Source organism: Aquarana catesbeiana, linkage group LG10, assembly GCF_042186555.1.
Source record: "Aquarana catesbeiana isolate 2022-GZ linkage group LG10, ASM4218655v1, whole genome shotgun sequence".
Classification (NCBI taxonomy): domain Eukaryota; kingdom Metazoa; phylum Chordata; class Amphibia; order Anura; family Ranidae; genus Aquarana; species Aquarana catesbeiana.
Window position 1 is genome coordinate 52,875,059 of NC_133333.1, and position 25,335 is coordinate 52,900,393.

A 25,335-nucleotide genomic window follows, 5' to 3' on the forward strand; every position below is an offset into this window, starting at 1 on the left:
ACTTTAACCAATCTAGCAGCGAGAATCTTGGCCAGGATTTTTAAGTCATAATTTAGGAGTGAGATAGGCCTATATGAGGCACAAAGTCTCGGGTCCTTCCCAGGCTTGGGGAGGAGAACTATGTGGGCCTGATACAGGGTAGGTGGAAGAGATCCATTCTCTAGACAGTGAGTGTGAGGGCATGTTTTTTAAAGCTCATTTACTGCTTGTTAGAGCTGAGGCAGTTTTTAGGCATTTTAGTGCTAGAAATGGCGCTTGAAAACTGCCTCCCATGCCACCGGAGTGTGAAAGCCTGAGTGCTTTCACACTGGGGCGGTGTGCTTGTGGGACATTATAAAAAGTCCTGCAAGCAGAATCTTTTAGGGCAGTTTGGGAGCGGTGTATAAACTAAACCGCCCCTACCTATTGAAATGAATGGGCAGCGTTTCTGAAGCATTGAAAAGTGCTTTTGGAAGTGCCGTAACACGGGCGATTTTAACTCCTTCTTTGGGGTTAAATGCGCCCCGCTAGCGCTAGCTGCTAAAACGAGCGGCGCTTTACCGCTAATGCACGGGCGGCCCCAGTGTGAAAGGGGTCTTAAGAATATGTAAATACTGCCAATAGCCCAAGCATGGGTTCACTTTATTTGAATCTAACAAGAATTCAAGAGGAGCTCCAGGGAGCAATGTGTATGTCTATAAAGTTCCCTCAACAAAATCCCTCTGCAGCTGTACAGAAAGAACCATTGTACATAAAGTACAAAAAACCCTGGTGCAGTTTTGAAATAATGAGAGGTGACTGAGAAAGGCCATGTTAAACCTGAAGCTGTGTGCTTTGTATTAATTCTTGAAAAAAAAATGGGTTACTGGAATTTAGTGGGTTATCTATGACAGATGATGGAGGAACTGATACATGCTGGTCATCCATATTTTAATATGGATTTAAAGGCGTGAGATTGCTAAGCCTAAGTGACTATGCTGTGGCCATTGCAATTGACTCTCATGCTCTTTGCTGTGTTTTTGCCATTTTGGTTTTATTTTACGGAGAATGAAGTAGGTGGAGTGAGTCTCTTAGCTGGCCTATATTTGATCTTGTCATTTGATAAGCCCCCTTTTACTGAGGTACCAGTTTTGAATATACTGATACTTAAAGTGATTGTAAAGTCTATTTTTTTTTCCCCTATAAAAATAATAAATATGTTATGTTATACTTGCCTGCTCTGTTGTAGTGGTTTTGCACAGAGCAGCCCAGATTCTCCTCTTCTTGGGTCCCTCTTTGGCGTTCCTGGCCCCTCCCTCTCGTTCAGTGCCCCCACAGCAAGCAGCTTGCTATGGGGGCACCCAAGCCCAGTCACAGCTCCCTGTGTCTATTCAGGCACGGAGCCATGGCCCCGCCCTGCCCCCGCCCTGCCCCCTCTTTCCCCTGATTGGCTTTGACAGCAGGGGCAGCCAGTGGCGCTGCCACTGTGTCTCAGCCAATCAGGAGGGGGAATCTTGGATGGCTAAGACACTCGTGGACATTGCTGGACAGACAGGGACCTCAGGTAAGTATTGGGGGGGTGATGCACACAGAAGGCTTTTTATCTTAATGCATAGAATGCATTAAGATACAAGAACCTTCTGCCTTTACAATTCCCTTAAAGCATTGTACATACAGTGCCTTGAAAAAGTATTTATACCCCTTTTGAAATTTTCCACATTTTGTCATGTTACAACCAAAAGAGGAAATTGATTTTATGTGATAGACCAACACAAAATGGCACATAATTGTGAAGTGGAATGAAAATGATAAATGGTTTTCAAAATTTGTTTTCAAATAAATATGTGAAAGTGGTGGCGTACATTTGTATTTAGCCCCCTAGTCAATACTTTGTAGAACCTCCTTTCGCTGCAATTACAGCTGCAAGTCTTTTTGGGGGATGTCTCTACCAGCTTTGCACATCTAGAGTGACATTTTTGCCCATTCTTTGTGAAATTAGCCCAAGCTCTGTCAGATTGGATGGAGAGCGTCTGTGAACAGCATTTTTCTAGTCTTGCCACAGATTCTCAATTGGACTTGACTGGACCATGCTAACGCATGAATATGCTTTGATCTACCATTTCATTGTAGCTCTGGCTGTATGTTTAGGGTTATTGTCCTGCTGGAAGGTGAACCTGTGCCCCAGTCTCAAGTCTTTTGCAGACTCTAATGCCGTGTACACACGAGCGGGCTTTCGACGGACTGAACTCCGAAGGACTTTTCGACGGAGTTCCAACGAAACAGACTTGCCTACACACGATCGCACCAAAGTCCGACGGGTTTGAATGTGATGACGTACGACCGGACTAGAATAAGGAAGTTCATAGCCAGTAGCTGCCCTTGCGTCCCTTTTTGTCTGTCGGACTAGCATACAGATGAACGGATTTTTCGACCGGACTCAAGTCCGTCGGAAAGATTTGAAACATGTTCTATTTCTTGTACAAAGGTTTTTATTGAACATCGTCAAGAAAAATACAAAAAAACAATGGTGGGCACACCATGTAAACACATCTGCAATAAGATTGCGGATATATAACAAATGTAACAATATTGGACATAACAAATCTTACACGGTCTTGAGATTCAGGAGAGTTTGCATGAGGTCTGCGGATTTTATGAATATAGCAACCTGTTGAATTATTGCAAGGGGTGGTTAAGATTAAAAAAATACCTATTACAGATTGGGTAGACTTTGGATGTTTAGTGACTTAATGTGAAAGAGACCATGTGGAGCTGAGTAACAATTTTTCATGTCTTTAGAACGGTTGCTCATCATTTGTCCAACCTGACAGAGGTTGGTCTGTAAATCAGAGAAATTGCGAGAAAGAATATAAGAAGGAAGATTTAAAAGGGGAAAGGCCAAGAAGATAGGAAAGAAAATAGTGTAGCAGAGGAGAGAGAAGAAAAAGAGGGTGGAGCGTGGGGGGGGGGGGGGGGGGGGGGGGTCCCCGGGGCTGGAGGACGGAGGCATCTCAGAGTGAGAGTAGCACAGGATCAAATCTAGAAGGGTGGACATGGGACACCCAAGGCTGCCATGTCCGAAGGAATTTATCATGTGTGTCTGATAGGACAGCTGTCAATTTTTCGTTAATCATAATATCATCTACACGGTTTTTAACTGCTTCGAAGCTGAGAACTGGGGTTTTCCAAGCCTTTGCTATGGTCAATTTAGTTGCAGTAAAAATATGCGACGCCAGTTGGCGTTCCGGTCCTAACAGTTCTATGATTGGTTTCCCTAAGAGAGCTTCATAGGGATCCCTTCTTATGTTTGTATTGAAGAGGTTACGGAAAAGAGCATAGATTCTGATCCACAGTCTGCAAACCTTGGGGCATTTCCACCAAATATGTGCCCTTGTTCCCTCCTGGGTACACCCACGGAAGCATAAGGGGGAGTAGGATAGAATAAAGCTCGCAAGTCTAGCTGGAGTATAATACCACCGATAGAGTATTTTGTAAGCGTTTTCTAGATATAATACATTCTTGGAGCATTTGGATAGAGTAGCAGTCATGGCCTGCCAGTCCTCTGGATCTAGTTTTTTCCCCAATTCTGCCTCCCACTGGAGATGATATGGTCTCAGGGGTGGTTTCTTGGAGCCTATTATGGCTGCGTATATTAAAGAGATCAAACCTGAGGATTGGGGTCGTGATCTGCATAAGCTTTCGAAAGGGGTCAATGTATAAGGGGTTGGTTGAGATTTAATGAGTTGTTGTAGGAAATGTTGAATCTGCATGTAGCTGTAGTGCTCCCTAAGGGGAATATCGTGGGAGGATTGCAATGCTGCGAATGGGATAATCTTGGTAGGGGTAAACATAGAGTGGAAATCTACAAAACCATTCTCGGACCACCACGTGAATTGCATCGGATTATCACGACCAGGTGGAATTAGCGGGCAATGAAGGAGGTGGAGTAGAGGGAGATGCGGGGAGATCAGGTTCGCTGAGTATTTAATTGAGTCCCACAACTTAAGTGAGTGAGCTAAACATGGGCCTATATTGGTTGGGCGGTGGGCCTTGGGGAGCCAGGGGAGAGAGGCCAGTGGTATCGGGTGGGCGTCCACCAGATCGATGACGGCCCACAACATCTGCTGTTTTTCATGGAGATGTGATAGCGGGGCAATAGCCGCCGCCCTGTAGTAAGCTTGCAGATTAGGAACCGAGAGGCCGCCATCGACTCTGCGGGCATACAGCACCCGTTTATTGATTCTGGGTCTGGTGGAACCCCATATAAATTGCATAATTTTCCGTTGCTGAATGCGTATAATATGGGGTGGGACGTGGACCGGTAGGACCCTGAAATAATAGAGTAGTTTTGGAAGATAGGTCATTCGAATAGTTGCAATCCTTCCGAACCAGGATAGTGGGAGGGCAGACCAAGAGTTGAGCATAGCTGTCAATTTACCAAAGAGCGAGAGGAAGTTAGGCTGGTAGAGGCTTGAGTAACTCGTTGTGAGTTTAATCCCCAGGTAGGGTAGGGAGGCCAGCCAATGAAAGGAAAAAGTAGATTTTAAGTGTTCTAGTTCAAGGGGCGCTAGGTTAATCGACATCGCTTTGGACTTAGAGGGATTGACAACTAGGCCCGAGATCGAGGCAAAGGTGTTTAAAAGGGACAGCAGGTTAGGTAAAGTGATTCTAGGCTTGGTAATAGTCAGCAGGATATCGTCCGCAAACAGGGATAGTTTATGAGGGGAGCTCGCAATTTCTACCACCTCTATGTCCGGGTGAGATCGAATCGCCTCAGCCAGAGGTTCCAGTGCCAATATAAATAGAAGTAGATAGAAGGGGCAGCCCTGATGGGTCCCTCTTTGGATAGGAAAGGTAGGTGACTCAAATCCATAATATTTCACTTTAGCTTGGGGGGTGTCATAAATAGCTAAAACCCATTTCATAAAGGACGCACCAAACCCATAGCGGTTTAATACCTGTATAAGATAGGGCCAGAACAGGGTATCAAAAGCTTTAGTAATGTCCAGAGACAAAAACATTGTCTCCAGAGATCTATTGTGTACAATGTGTTGTATTTGTAGGAGGCGTCGGATGGCGTCACCAGCCTGTCTCCTTGGGACAAAGCCCACCTGGTCTTTTTTTATTAGCCGTGGAAGGAAGGAGTTAAGGCGTTTGGCCAGAATTTTTGTCAAAACCTTCATGTCTATGTTGATCAGGGAGATTGGCTTAAAGTTGGCCCAGGAGGAGTGATCTTTGTGAGGCTTGGGGATCATCACTATGTTGGCAGTTAATAGATTTGGTGTGAAAGAACGACCATCTTTAACCGAGTTATACATATTTGTGAGGTGGGGAGCGATGACATCAGCTAGCTTCCGATAGTAAAGAGCCGAGAAACCATCAGGGCCCGGTCTTTTACCTACTTTCAGTTCTTTAATACATTGAAGGACTTCTGAGACTTGAATGTCTCGGTCCATGAGTGATTTGTGGGTCTCAGATAGAGAAGGTAAAGAAAGATTTGTCAGAAAGTCATTGGGGGGTTGGGGGGAAGGATGGTCGGGAGATGAGTAAAGTTTTGTGAGACGGTATCTGAATTCATCTAGAACACGTTGTTGGTTTCCTGTTAGAATGTTGTGGCGGGTGCGCAGAGTAATAGGAGTGAATTTCGGGGTGAAGGTATGTAATCTGTTAGACAACATTGCATTGGGTTTATTGGCCTTGGCATACCATTTTTGTCTGGCCCAGCGTAGTGTGCGCTCTGCTTCATCTGTTAAGCATAAGTCTAAATCTGTACGAGCCTTATCAAGGAGCCTGCGATTTATCCGGAGTGGGAGATTGTTTAAAGGTCTCGGAAAAGGTCTCCAGCTGATGCTCTAACGCTCGGCGGACTTGCGCCCTTTCCCGTTTACGTCGGGATGCGATCCTAATAACATGGCCTCGAAGGACTGCTTTATAAGCTTCCCAAAGTGTGACCGGGGATGAGACCGACCCTACATTAAGTTTGAAATATTCCTCGGAAGTGTCGTGGATATCTTTAAAAATTTCTTTGAAGGAGAGGAGAGAATCATTCATGATCCAGGGGGAGTGTTGGGGTTTGCTTAAAATAGAGTTGGGCACTGTTACAATAGGGTCATGGTCTGTCCATGGAGCGGCAAGCACAGAGCATGAATCTACCAGTGAGAGGTGTTTTCATAGTACAAACATGTGATCTATTTTAGAGTGAGAATTATGGGGATGTGAGTAGTGAGTGAAGTCCCTACCCAGGGGGTGCAGTTCCCTCCACACGTCTACCAGGTCGTGAGACTGTAGGGAGTATTTAAATATTTTGGCGGCAGGGGAAGGAGGCTTATGATCCGGTGGGTAGTTGTCAATAGAGGGATTCAATGACACATTAGAATCCCCTGCTAGCAGGAGGGTACCCTTCTGGTGTGACTTCAAGAGAGAACAGATGTGGGTCAAGGAGGGTCCTGGGTTTCTATTTGGGGCATAGTAAGACATTATGGTTACATCATTGTCTTGAACTGTGCCTTGTACTATTAGGTACCTGCCATCTGGGTCAGCGATCTGTTTACTGCAAATAAATGGAACAGATTTGCGTATAGCAATCAGGACTCCTCTTTGCTTGGTAGGGCCGTTAGCTAAATAGACCTGGGGGTAGTCTGCCGCAAAGTATTTAGGGCAGGATGTGGAAGAGAAATGCATTTCCTGTAGGCACGCAATGTCTATCTTTTGTTGTTTGAGGTATTTGAATATCTTGACCCTTTTTTGAGGAGAGTTCATGCCCTGAACATTCAGGGATAACCAGTGGAGGGTCATGGAATCAAGGGTGTGCTGCTATGTAAGATTCCGTTCGCGAACCCCGGGGACCAAAAGGGGAGAGTGGGAGAGGAGAGGAGAAAGAAAGTAGCAAGAGACCAGAGAGAAAAGAGGAGAGCATGTGGTTTAAATTTACCTAAATACATTTGAAGTAGGGTGTGTAATGTAAACCAATTTGCATCGATTTGTGAACTCTGAGGTTCACTGTGAAGTGGGTCTTTGGCCAAGACTTTCGTCACAGCCAAGTACCTACTCATGGGGGGAGCAGTGGTCCTCTGGAACCACCGGCCGGTTCATATAAAAGTAATTGCAAGTTAAACAGTATGTTAGCACAGAGCCTAAACAAAAAAGAAAATAAAAGAAAATCTGATGATAATTCAATCTTTAAGAACCATGTTAAGCCCTTCTGTTAACAATGTATGAGAGAAGGAGAATAAAAAAAAACAACCAAGAAGAATATAAAAATAATTCTAACCAAACAACCAGGTTTCATCACCTGAAACTTCAGGACCCCAGGCGACAGCGGCCAAAGACACGCCGCCGCCGGGTGGGCCAAAAGACCCACTCAGACAGTACCCACCCACGGGTCCCCCGCGCCACCAGGCGTGGACGAGGGACCCGTGGGCAGGAACAAAGACCATAGCCGCCCCGCCCAACCAATCAAAAGATACGTCTTACAGGGGTATGTTACCCCCTAACGATATATTAGTCCCGGAAAAATTGGTGCAAGGGAATAAAAAGGAGGATAAATAAAAAGTAAATAAATAAAATTGGGGAGAGGATAGTTCAGCAAGCCAGTTCCTGTCTTCTTAGAGAACAGCCGTATGGTAAAAGGGGTAGAGGCTTTCCAAAACCCGTGCTGCTAAGTATTGCCTGAAGGGGGGGGGTCAACATCCCTGACTGCCATCGCACAACTGGGGCAGTCTATAGCGGGACGCATCACCTTAACCGAAAAGCCAGGCTTAATAGATAATACAGGAAGAGCAGGGAGTTCCTTTCAGGGTAGCACGTTTTTTCCGGGAGCAAGTGGTTGTGGGCAGGTCAAGTTCATCGGTCATAATTAGGGTCCGGGTTGCATAGAAACAGGTTACTCAAAGAGGTGTTGTAGAAGCGATTTCAGCCATTGTTGGACTTGTGGAACCTTTGGGCCTGAAGATCCCTCAACGCCTGCGATCCAGGCATAGATCGCTGGGAGACCTGTGAGAGCTGGCGAGAAGGCCTGGCAGTTCCAGGTTTAGAGGAAGAGGACGGGGCTTTTGTGGAGGATGAGGGCAAATCCAGGTGTAACTCCTGGAAGTGGCGTCTCAGCTCAGACGGGGAGGTAGCATGGAACTGGCGGCCCAGATGGGAAAATGATAGCTTAAAGGGGAACCCCCATCTCTACCTGATTCCCTGGGTTTGCAGAATTTGCAGGTAGGGTTTGAGGCCCCGTCTTCTGGCATTTGTAACTGGCGAGAGGTCAGCAAACAGTTGTAGGGGGTTTCCTTGAAAGGAGATATCTTGTTGTTCTCTGGCAGCTTGCAAGAGTTTCTCCTTAGTACGATAATAATGGAATTTAATGATGACGTCTCTCGGTGGGCCGTCAGAGGGTTTAGGGGCTAGGGAGCGGTGTATGCAATCAAATTCCAACCTGTCTACCGGGATCCCGGGGGCCAATTCCTGAAAAAAGGCAGTTGCTGTACCTTGTAAATCAGTGATGTTCTCAGGGATGCCGCGGATGTGGAGATTGTCCCTGCGAGCTCTGTTTTCTGCCTCCTCCAGCTTATCCTTTAAAAGTTCAATCTCAGCACTCATTTTGTCTACTTCTTCCTCATGTCCCTCTAGTACTGTAGTGGCCAGGTCCATACGCTGTTCTAGCTGGTTAGTGCGGTGGCCTATCTCTTTAAGCCCCCTCACCATGTCAGAAGAAAGCTTGCGGGAGGCCACGGTGATCTCATCCCTGACTATGCTGCGGAATTTAGCTAGCGTGTTATCAGTGTCTATAGGGAGAGGACTCACCAGGTCTGAGGGGAACTGCTGCAGGCTGTCAGCAGGCGATGCAGGATCCTCTGCAGAGTGCTGCGTGGCATCGTCTGGCTCTGGAGGGTCGGGCGCCATCTTGCCTCTCACCTTCCCTGAGGCCAGAGCAGGCCTGTGAGCTTGCCGGTTCCTGGGCTTTGTTTTAGCCGCCTTATACATCACCAGAAGCGGCCCGAGGTGATCCGGGAGCCGCCGCGGTGTGTGTTGGGCGGTGACGTGTGCTCTGTGCTATGTTCGTCCGGTTTGTGTGCGCCAGCGGCGCGGAGCGGAGATCTCAGGCGGCCATCTCCTTCACTCGCGTGCATGCGCCCCCCGAAACATGTTCTGTTTCTAAAGTCCATCTGATTTTTCAACAGCAAAGGTCCAATGAAGCCCACACACGATCGAATTGTCCAGCGGATTCGTTCCGTCAGACCTTTGCTCTCAAAGTCTGCTCGTGTGTACACGGCATTACAGGTTTTCTTTTAAGATTGCCCAGTATTTGGCTACATCCATTTTCCCATCAACTCTGACCAGCTTCCCTGTCCTTGCTGACGAAAAGCATCCCCACAACATGATTCTGCCACCACCATGTTTCACAGTGGGGATGTTGTGTTCAGGGTGATGTGCAGTGTTAGTTTTCTGCCACACATAGCGTTTTGCTTTTAGGCCAAAAAGTTCAATTTTGGTCTCATCTGACCAGAGCACCTTTATCCACGCGTTTGCTATGTCCCCCACATGGCTTCTCACAAACTGCAAATGGGACTTCTTATGGGTTTCTTCTCGCCACTCTTCCATAAAGGCCAGATTTGTGGAGTGCGCAACTAAAAGTTGTCCTGTGGACAGATTCTCCCACCTGAACTGTGGATCTCTGTGCGCCTCTGGGGACATGCAAGCACAGTGAGAGTGGGGCGACCTCCTATAACGTTGTCCCAAAACAAGAGGGCACCCTACCCCCCCCCCCCAAAAGTGCCAAATGAGGTAGTGGAGGGTGTGAACAAGCAGATCTTCCCCTTTTGGGTGGAGCTCCGCTTTACTGACATTGGACAAAAGCAAATATAACTGCCTGGTGTGTTTTGGATAGTAGTCACTGATGTGTCTCTGCCACAAGCAAGCAGAAGTCCCTGGCCAGGACTATTATAACCTGTAAGCTATGCTTCTGCTCCTCATCTTCTTCAAAAACGGCTATGAGCATTGCTAAGAGGTTCTTATAGCAGTATGAATACTCATAAATGTTGATGTTTCTTCTAAAAGCCATTGAGTAAATCTTTAGTGATGTTGTTAGTTTCAGCATAGGCATAAGCTTCCGAAAACTGGGTCATGTTTAAACCCAGTGCACATCCGTTTTTTTTTTTTCTGCATGAAAAAAATTCCAAGCTTCTAAAGAAGTAAGCACAGTTTATAACGAAACTTTTTAATTAATGGTAGCTTAGAAGTATATTTCTATTACTGTACATCTTTATCAGTGGTGCATCTTGCTTCTTTGTATATTCTTTAATGTTCTTTTCAAAGTAGTGTTTTCTAGTATGCAATGCTTCTTCTTTTTTTCTTTTTTCTTTTAAGTGGGCCTTTCACTAAAGTCATAATTTGCATGAGTCAACGGGACTCATGTAAGCATTGCCAATGCAAAAATATTTTGCATAAAAAAAGTACCTTTTGCTCTTCGTGAATGGCTGGTGGAATTTAAGTCAAGTAAGACGTTAGAAGTGACACTGTCACCTTACCCTGCATGGTAGGGGTGCAACGGATCAAAAATCTCACGGATCGGATCGATCATCGGATCATTTTCGGATCAGCAAAAAAAAAAAAAAACACACAAATCTTGTTACACCCACCGGAGTTTTAGATTTAAAAGCTATTTTCAACACAAAACCGAGCTTATATGCATAAATACAGTATTTGTGCATATAAGCTCAGTTTTGTGTTTGAAAATGGCTTTTAAATCTAAAACTCCGGTGGGTGTAACAAGATGTCCGCTTGCCCCCTTCTCACTCTATCATTATTGTACTGTGCAGGAGTGTGGGGTGTAGCAAGATGGCGGCGACGAAATGTCACTTCCTGTCGAGACAGCGGCCGCTTCCGGGTGTACTAAGATGGTCGCCGGCTCCGGAGCTAGGCCGAAGCCGTGGCCTTTCCTATGGCTGAGGCCGAAAAGTGCTCCGCGGAGGGTGATCCGTACGGATCACGGATCGGCAACGATCCGTTGCACCCCTACTGCATGGCAAATTGACAGTGTTTTGGCAAAGGGCACCCCCTGACCCCCTTATACTTGTCATGTGCAATCTCGCCGCTCCTTCCTTCCTCAGCAGCTGCTAGAATACCAGGCGTCTTTGCAGCCAACCTGCAAAACAACCAAATTGGCCCTGTCTAACAGATTGCGCTAAAAACAGAGGCTTTTGTTTGCACACGTTTGCAAATACATGCATAAGCTGCAGTGCCCACGTCAAGGGACCTCTGTCCCAACTCTAAAGTTTGGCAGGCTGGCTGGTAAGTGTGCTGGGAAATCTGCGAAGTGCATTGCCCTCAAATGTGTACCTTGCTGCAAAGGCCAGTTATATGTTAGGGGGGTTGCCATTTTTTTTTTTTTTTTTTTTTTTTTTTGTGCAGTTGGTCAAATTAGGTGTAGGGACATACTGGATGCTTTCACTGCCATTGTGCCATTGCAGGGTGTCAGCCTGTGCCTTTTTAAAGTGCAATGGGCTCCCTCCAGGCAAACCTGTCCGTAATGTATCATTTATGTATGTGCTCCTTACGATGGAGACTCTGGAAACTTTAGAGTTAGGTCCACAGTATATACAGAGGTTTCATGATGGGGCACTGCGGCTTACACATGTATTTGCAGATGTGTGCAAACAAAACCCTCTGTCTTTAGCGCAAACTATTAGGGCCAATTTGGTTGTTTTGCAGGTTGCCTGGTAAGTATGCTGGGAAATCTTTTGTTTGCAAGCATACCAGGCATCTATGGATATAGGAAAGCATGTAACCTGTGCTCCTGTGATGGTGCCCAAGCCCAGAGGCCGGTTGCCAAGCCCAAGCATTGTCCCATGACCTAGGGAGTGACGTTGCTCTAACCATGATTGCCAACACAGCTTATTTCAGTGCCAGCCTGAGAGGAGGAAGGATTGGCGAGGTAGCATTGGTAAGGTGACTATAAGGAGGTTGGGAGATGCCCTTTGAACCTTAAGCACATACCTCTTTGCACTGAATAGGAAAAAAATGTCAGGCTTTCTCTTAAGTGACCCCTCTGAGGAAATTTTTCTCACACTCTGGTCCATAGATGCCCATACAAGAAATAGAAGGTGGCCTTTTTTAAATTTGTTGCTGGAGTTGGTCATTAACTTGCAAACTTGTGTGGCTTGGAAGAGAGTACTGGAGAACACCTAGGAGTCCTGGGCTTATTTCAGAATTGGCTAGCTTTTGCAGCAGTCCTTTTGGTGTCAGTGGGTCCCTTGGAGGTTGATGGCCCTGGAGCTGTTTATCTCTGTTGGTCTGTTCTATATTGTGGAGTCATTCACTGTGATTAGATCTGTTTGTCAGTTTGTAATTGCTCCCGAGTGAGTGCTCAGGATAAATTACTACATTGTGCTTATGGCGGTGCTTTGCCGTCTGTGTACAAAAATGAAAATCCTTTTTCTCAAATCACATTGTCCTTACCAAAAAACATAACTATTCTCGACAAGGGTTCCTCCACAGGTTAACAGGGGTTCCTTAAAGGGATAGTTCCCCTTTTACCACAAAACTACCTATACAGATAAGGGGCATCTATAGAAAAAAAACAAGGTATGCAGCTCTAACTAAAGTTGAATAAAACCCTTGCTATAGGTGTAGGCCATTTGCATACCCTATGAAACCTGACTGGAATACTCCCAGGACGTTGCTAAGTGAGGCCTAGTCATCCTCCACCATTACAGCAGTGAGTTCTCAAATGCTGAGCTCAGAGCTACTGCATCAGGGGAGAGCGTGTATTTTGAGGGGTTTGAATCAGAGAAAGAACTCACTACTGTGATGGTGGAGGTGAGCAGTGATGACTAGGCCTCACTTATCAACGTCCTGGGAGTATTCTATTCAGGCTTCATAAGGTATGTAAATGGCCTACAACTATAGCAAGGGTATTATTCATCTTTAGTCAGCACTGAACAGTTTGTTTTAATCTACAAACATCTGCATAGGGAGTTTTTTTTGTAAAGGTGTACTATCCTTTTAAGCTGTTGCTCATTGGCTTGTCATCTGATGGTGCCTTCAGGTACATCCCTACGTGGCAGAGCCAGTAGCATGGCACCAATGATCTTTTTAGCTGACTGTAAGGATGGCATCTTCACCACCACTGAGGGGCATTTTTTCCTCTGATCACCATTTTACTAATAACTCATGATAGAGTGCCTTTTCTCTTCCCCCAAGGCCTAAAAATAATTTCGAGGATGACTCTGGGGTAAAAAGATTGATAAAAAAATGAAAGTAACCAGTGGCAGCTGCACTTTAATTGAATAACATCTGCTTAATGGGTTAACCACTATGGCTTATCCATTTGTAAAATGCTCTAAGCTCGAGAAATAACATTTCCAGCTTGCTAGAGAATGTTTTTGACTGTAACTGCCTTTATACCCAGTTCACACTGGTGCGACATGCACTCCGACTTTGAGAGCACATGTCGCATGACAAGTCGAGCCCCATTAAATGCAGTGGAACCTAATACTAATAGGAGTGACTTGAGTCGCTTTGACTTAGAAAAAGGTTCCTGCACTACTTTTGGTGTGACTTCGGCACGACTTGCTTGGACTTCTGTTAAAGAAGTCATATGCAAGTTGTGCTGAAGTCACGGTAGGATGTCGGCTTCAAAGTCGCGGCAGTGTGAACCCGGCCTTAGGAGCTCAGAAAGTACTTTTAATTAGCTCCTCACTCATGTAATGCAGTTTATCGCAGAAACTGCACTGTTCAGTTTAAATCGGCTAAATTTATTCCATGTACAGTACACCAAAGCTAGATGTTCACTTGAGCATGAGCCTTTTCAGCTGATTTTGAAGGTTTCTTTTCTTTTTGTTTTCTTACACACACACACACACACACACACACACACACACACACACACACACACACACACACACGCGCTTTTTATGTGTTTTTCAAGCTTCAGTCTCGTGCTATCTGCGCTCCTGAGCCATGTCCGTTAATGGAACATTCTTCTTAGGCCATCTGTCTGCTGCTTGGCAAGTGTAATGGGCATCACTTGGATGGTAGAGGTTTCAGGGCTGGTGCAAGGATTTTTGACACCCTAGGCGAAACCTCATTTTGCCGCTCCGCCCCTGACTGCACCCCCTTTTCCCTGCCCATGCATACCCCACCTTTTTAACGAAGCACCCTTAAAATGCAGCCCACCAGCGCCCATCAAATGCAGCCTACCAGTGCACATCAATTAATGTTTGCTTGCTTCCATTTAGTCGGGACACAGACACAGTCCTCCGCTGCTGCTGTGCCTATGACACTATTTGCGAATGGAGCGGCGGCTGCTTGCTGATGCTGAGACTTCGTTTCTTGCTGCAGAGAGAAGAGAGTAGGAACACCAGTGGCCAGGAGCCCTAGGCAGCAATGCGCCCTGGGTGGCTGCCTAGTTTGCCTAGTGGTAGCACCAGCTCTGAGAGGTTCTTGTGGGCTCTCGCCAGACAAATCAAAGTCTCCTTATCCAGCATAGACACTCCTGAATGCTCTATTTTGTTCAGAGGCCTGAGGTTGCTAGGTGGAGGGGACCAGGTTGTTGGGCACTAAAACACGTGTTTCAGGTGCTCCTATTGAAGTCTATTAGGCCGAAAATTGGTCAATTCCTCCCAAAGAAGCTCATGCACTTCCTTGTGTGTCAAACGGCAACCCAATACTCTGACACTATAAACATAATGTAAATCTTCATGTTGAGTGTTGTGGCGCTTCAGAAAATGCCCAACAAATTGCTCCTATGTGAATGGGGGCTTAGAGTTGTGTTTTTGTTTTTCGTGTGCCATACCTATAGCCAGGGCTCGACAAATCTCAGGCACCAGGTCGCCATGCCAACAAATTCTGTCCTGGCGCCTGTGCTGCCGCCCGAATGCTTCTACACACTAAGCACGCCCTCCACTATGTATCCGCTTGCCCATCTGCAGGCCCGGGACTAGCATAGTGGGTGCTGCCGGGTAGAGGGGAGGAAAGAGGACACACGTTGCCCCCCCCCCCACCTTCTTGTTGCTGATCCAGAAGTGATGTTTATGACGTCACTTCCAGGTACCTGTTGGTAGTTTCTCCAGCCAGGAAAGAATGTAATGTAATGCAGTGCGAAGTGCATTTTATTACATTCAGTGGAGCACAGGGGAGACATGCAGGGTCTTTAAGACCCTGCATGTCTCATTAAAGAGAACCTGTCACCAAAAAGACTTTTTGTCCCCTATGTGCTGGGAAAAAAAGTTACCGTATATAGTTGAGTATAACCCGACCCGAATATAAGCCGAGGCACCTAATTTTACCACAAACTACTGGGAAAAATTATTGACTCGAGTATAAGCCTAGGGTGAGAAATGCGCAGCTACTGTAAGTGGAAAAGAGGGTCAACAATGCCCATTTACAGCCTCAGTGTGCCCATTTGCAGCCATAGGTGCTCCGAACTTCAAACTCGGTAGTTAAGGGTTCCTAGATGCCCCCTAGCTGCAGTCAAAATTTGGGGTCTCTGGACCCAAAGGGTCCCGAAATGATATTGCTGCAGATGGACACAGTTGACCGACTTTGGGGCCCCGTATCTTGGGGCCATTCAGTGCTAGGAACCCCAAGTTTGGTGTGCAAACCCAGTGGAACTAGCACTACAACATATCCTAAGCTGGGGTTCCTAGCACCAAGTGGCCCCGAGATACAGGGCCCCAATGTCGGTTTGGAAAATGTCAAGCACTTTTCTGCAGCAGAGAATGACAATTTCCGAACCGACTTTGGGGCCTTGTATCTCGGGGCCACTTGGTGCTAGGAGTCCCAGCTTTGGATATATTATAGTTATATGTTAAATTTGTGGTTCCTAGCACCAAGTGGCCTCGAGGTACAGGGCAGCAAAATCGATTCGGAAAATGTCATTCTCTGCTGCAGAAAAGTGCTTGACTCGAGTATAAGCCAAGGGGGGCATTTTCAGCACAAAAAAAGGTGCTGAAAAACTCGGCTTATACTCGAGTATATACGGTAAGTAAAAAAAATGTTTGTTTTTTAATTGTAAAAAAGTTACACCCAAGTACATAAAATTGCCCCCAAAGCAATTAAGCCCCCCTCGCATAAACACATGTACAAAGTAATACTTCATAACTAGTATTATTTTAAGGATCAATATGCTGTGCAATAATGTTCATAAATTGACATTCACTTTGATTAGCGTTTACACAAAGGGATGAATGGTAACGAGTATAAAACATACTCTATTGCAACTATAGCAGGAAGTTCCATTCACAGATCTACATTTGTATGAATTTGGCCTCATTCACACAGGCGCTGTGGCTCGTACAGTGTGAATGAGTGCTTGTTTATGCAGTTGGAGCATGTATCCCATGTTTTTTATGGGAATGGACACAGCCACTAATCCTATGGCCTCAAGTTCAGTTTAACCTCCTAATGTTGGGCAGAAAGTGTTCCAGCAGATATACTATACATATACTGTACATATATAGCAAAACGCATTATACTAGGAAAGGCCTCATGCACACTTGATGATTTTTGAGCTACTCCTAGGGGCGTCTGGCTTTTTTTTTCTTCCTACCTCTAGCCCCTGCTTGTTAAGCCTAGTACACACAATCAGAAAATCATACGAAAAATACCACTTTCGAAGCAATCCTACAATAATCTGATCGTTAGTACACAGCTTTTGAGCCAATTGGGAGACGGGACGTGCGAAATTATCCGATGGTACAAACACGGATATTTTTCTTGTACGATACCAGATCGTATGATTTTTGTTTTAATCAGTGCAGTTTTCATAAGAAAATACAATACAAAACATTACATCACTTCCGAATTTCTGTTCTGTAGTATGAAAATGAGACTAGCATGTAAAAAAACCCAAAAACTGACAATTATTTATCCAATAATCTCATCGTGTGTATCAGGCTTTAGCCTGTGTCTATGCATACATAGACTTTTTACGCTGGTAAAAGCGGCTGTTCATGTGTTATTTTGTGTATGATTATAGTATTTTAAGCATTAAATTGAATTTGAGCATGGATGAGCTGCTTTATTCGTTGTTTTATTTCATTATTATTATTATTATTATACAGATTTTATATAGCGCTAACAGTTTACGCAGCACTTTACAATATAAAAAGGAGACAATACAATTATAATACAATAAAATACAAGAGGATTAAGAAGAGCTTACAATCTAATAGGGTGGGGCAGGTGGTACAAAAGGTTGTAACTGTGGGGAATGAGCTGATGGAAGTGGTAAAAGAGATTAGTTGGAGACATAGGCTTCCCTGAAGAGTTGAGTTTTCAGGGATCGCCTGAAGGTAGCAAGTGTAGGGGATAGCCGGACAGGTGGAGGTAGCGAGTTCCAGAGGATAGGCGAGGCTCTGGAGAAATCCTGGAGACGAGCATGGGAGGAGGAGACGAGAGAGCTTGAGAGTAGGAGGTCTTGAGAAGAGCGGAGGGGACGATTTGGGTGATATTTGGAGATAAGATTGGTGATGTAGCTCGGGGCAGAGCTTTGTATGTTGTGGTTAGTATTTTGAATTTAATTCGCTGGGTGATTGGGAGCCAGTGTAGGGATTGGAGGAGAGGGTTGGCAGACACTAAGCGGTTGGTAAGGTGACAGCAGTATTCATGATAGCCTGGAGAGGGGATAGCCTATGGAGAGGTAGGCCAATGAGAAGGGAGCTGCAGTAGTCAAGGCAAGAGATAACAAGGGAGTTAATGAGGAGCTTGGTGGTTTCATTTGTTAAAAAGGGGTGAGTTTTAGATGTTACGGAGGTGAATTCTACAAACTTTTGACAACGATTGGACTTGAGGCTGAAATCAGAGTCTAGGATTACACTTAGTACCTTGGCGTGAGAGGAGGGCCTGATGGTTGCATAGTTGATTTTGATGGAAAAGTCATGGAGGGGGGCACGGGCGGGGGGAATATTAATAGCTCAGTTTTAGAGAGATTTAGTTTAAGGAAGTGGTGCGACCTTCATGCTGATATGTCAGTTATATGTCAATGATAATTTTTATTTATTTATTTTATTTTTTTCAAAAAATTGCACTTTTGTTGCCTGGAATGGGCATATGACTGTTGAAAGCTTTAATATTATATCTTGTAAAATGAATTTCATCACATCAAGTCTTTTCATCTTCATTTCCTACTTTCCTCAGTTGACTGCCAATTGAAATCTGCAATTATCATCAGCCTGAAGCTAGTGATATTTTAAAGAGTGATTAATTGTAATCTTCTTAAATTGACCCTCTTGTATTCTGTTTGACGTTGATATGCTATCTAAATGGTGTATTGCTTTTCTTATCCTGTATGTGTTCTGTAATTGTAAAAAAAAAGAAAAAAAAAAAACGATAAGCGGAAACCTGTTCCCAGACCATGCACGTTAAAGCATTTACATATTCTGGACAAGCAATAAAAGCACTTGAAAATCCAGCCCTGATTCACCTTTGTCGCTGTAGGCATTATGGAGAAATTCATCTGAAGCACTGAAATTGCAGATGAGGAGTCAAAAGCATGAAAATACACTTTTGTAGTGTAATTTCAAGCAAAACCTAACTACTCTTAAAAATGCTCCCTTCCCCCTTCTAACACCTTATGTGACTAACTGGTCACGTGATCTCCTGCACCGGCTGCAAGAGAGATTGGGAGATTGCTCGACAACAGCTGGTAAATGCCTGGGAGTGGTGACATTACCCATTGGCTTTTATGGCCTAGCCGATATCAGCATTCCCTCCTCTCCCCTGCAGCTGGCTGACAGGGGGGTCCATCATGTGAGGTTACTGGACCGGAGCGGGCTGAAAACGGATACGGACACGTTTACAGATATTCCTTACACAGGTAAAGCCCCTTTCACATGGGGCAAATGCTGTTCTGGGGGATCAGCTCACAGATCTCCCTGTTGATAGGAGCAGAGTAGGCAGATCATACATCTGCGTCAGGTCAGTATCTGCAGAGCAGATCTGGACAGAGCCTGCTCTGCTCTATGGGCGGTCCAAGAGTAAACTGGTCTGTTTGTTTACACCCAACTACCCTCTGATCTGATCCATCTAAATGGGAGAGGATGGGTCCCCTTCCGTGTGTTTGTTTGTTTTTTTTTTTTTTTTTTTTTTGCAGTCAAGAGGTAGGTGGGTGTAAAGGGACATAAGTCTGTTTACACTTGCTTGTCCATAGGGATGAATGGATTATTGAAAAGGAAAAAGGGGTTTTGGGACTTTGTATGAAGCAAGAACCAAAGGGGTATCTGCCTTGATCCCGGTGATTGATTTTTAAGAAGGAAGAGAGCGAGAAGTGGGACTTTATATGAAGCACACAGCAGAAAACAAAGCAGTCAAGTGACTGGGAAGTTGTTTATTTATATTGTGTGATCTCTTAACCACTTGCCGACCAGCCGCCATCATTATACTGCATCAGGTCGGCACGATCCCATGAACCGTAGTAGCTGTATGTCGGCTCCTTTAATCGGGATAGAAGGCGGTGCACGCCACCGCACTGCGGGGTGCCAAAGCTCGTAACCGGCGGTCACGATGACTGCCGGCCATGCAAGATGGCGGGCATGAGAGGCAGAGCAGGGACGTGTGTGTAAACGCACAAATCCCTGTTCTGTGAGGAGAGGAGATGCAGATCGTGAGTTCCTAATAGCTAGGAACAACAATCTGTCATCTCCTATAGTCAGTCCCCCCCCCCTACAGTTAGAACACACACAAGGGAACACAGTTAACCCCTTGATCGCCCCCTAGTGTTAACCCCTTCCCTGCCATTTTAAAGAGTACATTTTGTGACTGGAATTCTAATTTATCAAATACTACTTTTGTATTGCCAGCATGTTCTGTAGCATTGTCCCAGCCCCTGTTTCTGAATGATCACACAGTTCTGCATCATTTAATGCACACTGGTTCACACACTAGGGTCAGATTGAGGGAAAGACACTTGGCCTGTTTTTGGATCGTGGAAGGGAAGGGAAAAGCTTGAGGAAAGCAACCTAAATGTGTTTTAGAAGCGAGTGATATGTGTCCCTGCACATGTATATTTACTTCAGAGGATTTTTACAATTCTAGACAGCTTAATCCCAAATAAATCTTGGATTAATACTGAATTATGTTCTCTTGCAGAATTCCCAGTGTTTCTTCTTCAATGCAGAGCAAAGAGAGCAACGTAAAGTGAGTATAGTGTGTATATGTTATATATTGATCACTTCATCAGGATTCAAAACATCACGTTCGACTTCCTGAGTTAATGTGGATTTGTACACAAAACTCTGTCAAGTTTTTATTGTTGTCTGGGTCCCCATTGGGGACATTTACCCCCTCTATGTAACGGTGACCTTTGTCACTGAGAGGGACAGTGAGGGAAATTCAACATTTTAAGTGCACATTACTGTAGAATGCCAGAAATTGCAGCAATTTTAAAAAGCTCATGGGGGTACAAGGGGTAAAATCCAACTAGGTGTATGCCACCTCATGGACTTATCTATTTTATTTACCATTTACATTTTCAGACCTCTCGACCTGCACAAACTCATTTCAGGGTGGTGGCGCTCCCTCCACAGGGGAGAGCAGTATACGAGGGAGATCAGTATACAGTGGGGGGAGAGCAGTGTACGGGGGGAGAGCAGTATACAGGGGGGAGCAGAGCAGTGGGCAGTATACAGGGGAGAACAGTGAGCAGTATATGGGGATGGCAGTGGGCAGTGTACAGTGGGGGGGGGGGGGGAGCAGTGGGCAGTATACAGTGGGGGGGGGAGCAGTGAGCAGTATATGCGGATGGCAGTATACAGTGGGGCGGAGCAGTATACGGGGGGGAGCAGTGAGCAGTATGCGGGGAAAGAGCAGTATACGGGGAAAGAGCAGTGAGCAGTATACAGTGGGGGGGTGGAGCAGTGAGCAGTATACAGGGGGGAGCAGAGCAGTGGGCAGAATACAGGGGCGAATAGTGGGCAGTATACAGTGGGGGGGGAGCAGTGAGCAGTATATGCGGATGGCAGTATACAGTGGGGGGGGGGGAGCAGTGAGCAGTATATGGAGGTGGCAGTATACAGTGGGGGGGAGGGAGCAGTATATGGGGATGGCGGTATACAGTGGGGGGGGGAGCAGTATATGGGGATGGTGGTATACAGTGGGGGGAGCAGTGAGCAGTATATGGGGATGGTGGTATACAGTGGGGGGAGCAGTGAGCAGTATATGGGGATGGCAGTATACAGTGGGGGGGGAGCAGTGAGCAGTATACAGTGGGGGGGAGCAGTGAGCAGTATATGGGGATGGCAGTGTGCAGGGGGGGAGGAGTGAGGAGTATATGGGGATGGCAGTGTACAGGGGGGGAGCAGTGAGCAGTATATGGGGATGTCAGTATACAGTGGGGGGGGGCAGTGAGCAGTATATGGGGGTGGCAGTATACAGTGGGGGGGGGGAGCAGTGAGCAGTATATGGGGGTGGCAGTATACAGTGGGGGGGAGCAGTATATGAGGATGACAGTATACAGTGGGGGGTAGCAGTGAGCAGTATATGGGGATGGCAGTATACAGTGGGGGGAGCAGTGAGCAGTATATGGGGATGGCAGTATACAGTGGGGGGAGCAGTGAGCAGTATATGGGGGGCAGTGAGCAGTATATGGGGATGGCAGTATATAGTTGGGGGGGGGGGGGGGAGTATGTGGGGACGGCAGTATACAGTGGGGGGGGGGCAGTGTTCAGTATATAGGGATGGCAGTATACAGTGGGGGGGGTGAGCAGTATATGGGGATGGCAGTATACAGTGGGGGGGGAGCAGTGTTCAGTATATGGGGATGGCAGTATACAGTGGGCAGAGAGCAGTGGAGTGGTTTGGGGGGAGCAGTGAGCACTGGCAGTATAGGGGGGCACAGTAAGGGGAGGAGCAGTGAGCAGCATGAAGTGTACTGACCACATTAGGGAGCTAAAAGATTGTAGAGAGAATTGATGCAGGAGTCACTTACGATATTGATGGAGGTGAAGCCTTCCGGGGTCACCATGGATATTCCTCCTCCCAGTCCTCCACCATGCAACTACATTCCTCAGTTAAAATGTAAATAAAGAGAAGTGGCATACATCAGGTTGGACTTGACCCGCATAAGGCTGCAAAATGTAAAATTCCTGGAGTTACCCCTGAAGCTGTTTGTGTTGCCTAATGCAAAAAGCAGTTTCACCATTTTCAAAAGGAAGCCTGAATGGCAGACCCCATGACCAGATGTTCTTAAAGACTTTATAAAGAGAGTACAAAGTGACAAAGCCCAATGCAGCTGATAAGATTTCAGTCCATCGAGGGCAAATGAGCAACAGATTCTTGTTGCTCTTGTCCACTGCGCTCTGCACATTGCTTGTTGTATTAATAGTCAATACCATAGGTACCCCAGTATGGGAAGTTAACTCTTACACTTCAATTATAATCTCATTCCTTGACCCAACTATGGGTTCTTCCAGCCATCAATCCACCATGTATGTTCATGACTGCTGTGTGATCTTTTGTATGCTTACTTTAGAATAATTTTCTTGTTCCATTTAGTCAAGTATAAGGTTTCCACTTCATCATTTGTAAGTAGAATAAGTGTAAAATACTTATACATACTGTGTGAAACTGTAGGAGTTTATGTCCCTTTCTGTCATTAAATCTTTAAAATTCCCTATTAAAACTTTCTAAACTGTCCTTTCACTGCACATGGTTTTCTACTCATTGACTTGCAGCGCCAGGAACTGGAAGAGGTAATGAAAAGCCATGAAGTCTGTAGATGTAGATTGCAACCTTCCTTAGTGCTATGCTGAGACTTTTACTGTAGCTTTAAGCTGTATAAAGCAACCAATAGTCAAGAGATGATGATTGTCAAATGTTATTTGATGGGATTGGGTGATTATATCATATCTGTGGCCACACACATGACTACCATTGACCACTTTGGGTGGATCAAATGATCATGTAGGTTTGCTTGCCTCCATCCATATTGTTCCCACCTGCACTAAAGGCTGGTGCAGCATCTTCCAGTGATATTCTTCTTCCTACACCCACTCCTCCGGTTTTACTTGAACATCAACATTCCATCTATATCGGAACTATCCTGTTTGCTACATCAGATCTTGTGAATTGATCAAACATGAATGTCTGTCCATTGTTAGAAATTCATAGAAATGATGAACTGTGACTGCTGCAAAGTGGATAAAATATGGATACCAAGAGTTGTGCACTTCGTAAGAAAAACTGGAGCAAACCTGTTACACAAACCAAGGCTTTGTCTAGGAAGCTGAACATTGTCCTGTCTTCCACCGCCCCTCCCTACTGGGTTGGTAATATTATGGAGTACCTTGTTAACCTCTAGGCAGCAGGAAATATTTAATAATTTCTGCTTGCTTTGAAATGTTAAAGGAAGCCTGTTTTGAGGACTTATGGTGGCCTCCTTTGCTGACTCCTTCTTGAAGTGCTAGTTGCCTGGCTTAAACAATGGGTTCACTGCTTTCCTGGGCACTGAGCTGAACAGATATGCAGATTAGGAGCACCAACACTGTGCTGGTCCGTATGCCTGTCCCAGCAGGGTGACTTAAAAGGGCTGATTTACTATGGCAAATGGACTGTAGTGCAGTGGCTCCAGAGATTTAGTGAATGAGGTAAAGCTTCACTTTGCAAAGCATACCCAATCACATGCAAGGAAACTGAAAAATACAGGATTTTTGCTTGCACGTGGTTGGATGATAGAAGTCAGCAGAGCTTTTGCTCATTTACTAAGCCACGGAGCAACTGCACTTTGCAAAGTGCATAGCCGATTTGCCTTTAGTAAATTAAGTATTGAAGTCTGAGACATCCAGGCAACTAGCAATTTCAGAAACCTACCGGCGATTGCAGCCTTCACCTTCCTTTCAGTACAGGTTTATTGTAACAACAGTTTTTCCGAAATCGTCTTCTGGGACAGCCCATGAGAGATGGGTACCTCCTTTAACAGGAACAGGAAACTCCTCACCAAGTACATTTTAAAAGGAAGTCCCTCTGCTGGACTGGCCAGTTTTTTGTGTTTCCTCCGGCCAGAAGAGATGCATCACCTGGATCCCGGATGAGGGAGGCCTCTGTTTTTTCTGACTATCCTTTTATTCCCCCTACACCTTTTACCTACCTGGCTCCACTGGGAGCAGCTAGTAGGACTTTTTGCAAGATTGCCCTCCAGGACCTATCCTCAATACGGAAAAGGGTAACTTGGTTCCCTTTCTCCTTCTATGCCTAGGGAAGGCCATGTCTGGAAGCTGCGTACCCCCTTGACAGGGACTGGCACAGGCAGCATGAGTTCACGGTCAAGGTGTCTGGGTACATGCACTGTTGGGCACTTTTGTGTGGGGACTCACGCAGTAGCTGTGTTGGGTTTGTGGCTTGTCTGTGTTCCTGTTTGACCAGATGATGCAGGGGCATTAATTCCAGTAGGGGAAAAGTAATTTCCAGGCACCGGAGGCTCTGGTTAAAAAGTCTGCACAGGGGAAGGGCTGACTGGTGCCTTTTTAATAGCATTTCCTTCAAGCATGGGCTGTCAGGATGCTACAGGTGGAGGAGCTAATACTGCATTTTGGATTCCTCAGTGCAGACTACAGCTTAGGCGGATACAGGCGCCCTTGACACCAGCAGGACACAGGTAAGATGGAGGTTGCTGTATCTACCTACTTTCACTTTTGTTTGCTCCTAGGTTTTCACCTAGCCTGTAATATGTCACCTGGGGCCTATGTGTGTTGGGATTAATGTGACAGGGCACTGTTGGGCTCTCCCTATTGACCACAGTGCAGGTGGGGCCTAAAGCAGTTTGGCGTAGGGACACCCCCCCTTTCTGTCCCTGGGCTAATCTGGACATGGGTGGATGCCCACTCCCCAACTGGAAGGACTTCTGATGGGAGTTGGAGGTAGATATGAGGCCCCTTCCCAACCTGACCAGTGCCAAGATCCCCTACTCCTGTGCTCTTGGCTGTAGGGATTCCTCAGAAGGTGGATCTTTGTTGATTTACTGACCCCACTACTCCTTTTCATGTAGTAGGACCAACAAAAGGGAATTTTCCTCTACTTTAAGGCGAGGATGATCCTTTCTGTGAGTATAGTTGCTAATTCCCTGGCAGTGAGGGAGCACAGTAGATTGAATCTTCAAGGGTTATTGTCACTAGAAGATGTGGATGTCCTTCTTAGGGCCTATCTAGTAGGCTGGGCATTCAGGGGAAAGTGTCTGCTCTGCATGCTAGTTATACTAGTCACCAGTCTGTTTGCATGCTAGCATGTGTTTAGAGCTTAAAGTGATTGTAAAGCTTTTTTTTTTTTTTTTTTTTTTTTTAATAGCAGACCTGTTATACTTGCCTTCTCTGTGCAAGGGTTTTTCAGAGTGGCCCTGATCCTCCTTTTTTGGGGTATCTCCACGGCGCTCCTCCTCTTCCCGAGTGCCCCCACGGA

General features: G+C 45.7%; 1 protein-coding gene across 2 annotated transcripts in view; it reads left to right on the forward strand.

The window, feature by feature from the left end:
- Window positions 1-25,335, forward strand: part of RIC8A (RIC8 guanine nucleotide exchange factor A) — a 116,293-nt gene that overhangs the window by 28,862 nt on the left and 62,096 nt on the right. The window contains exons 2-3 of one of the 2 annotated variants that reach the window (XM_073602186.1): window positions 20,038-20,085; window positions 22,620-22,637. In XM_073602186.1, the coding sequence (XP_073458287.1) occupies window positions 20,038-20,085; window positions 22,620-22,637 (66 nt within the window). The remainder of the gene's footprint in view (window positions 1-20,037; window positions 20,086-22,619; window positions 22,638-25,335) is intronic. The other variant, XM_073602187.1, reaches the window with a different exon arrangement.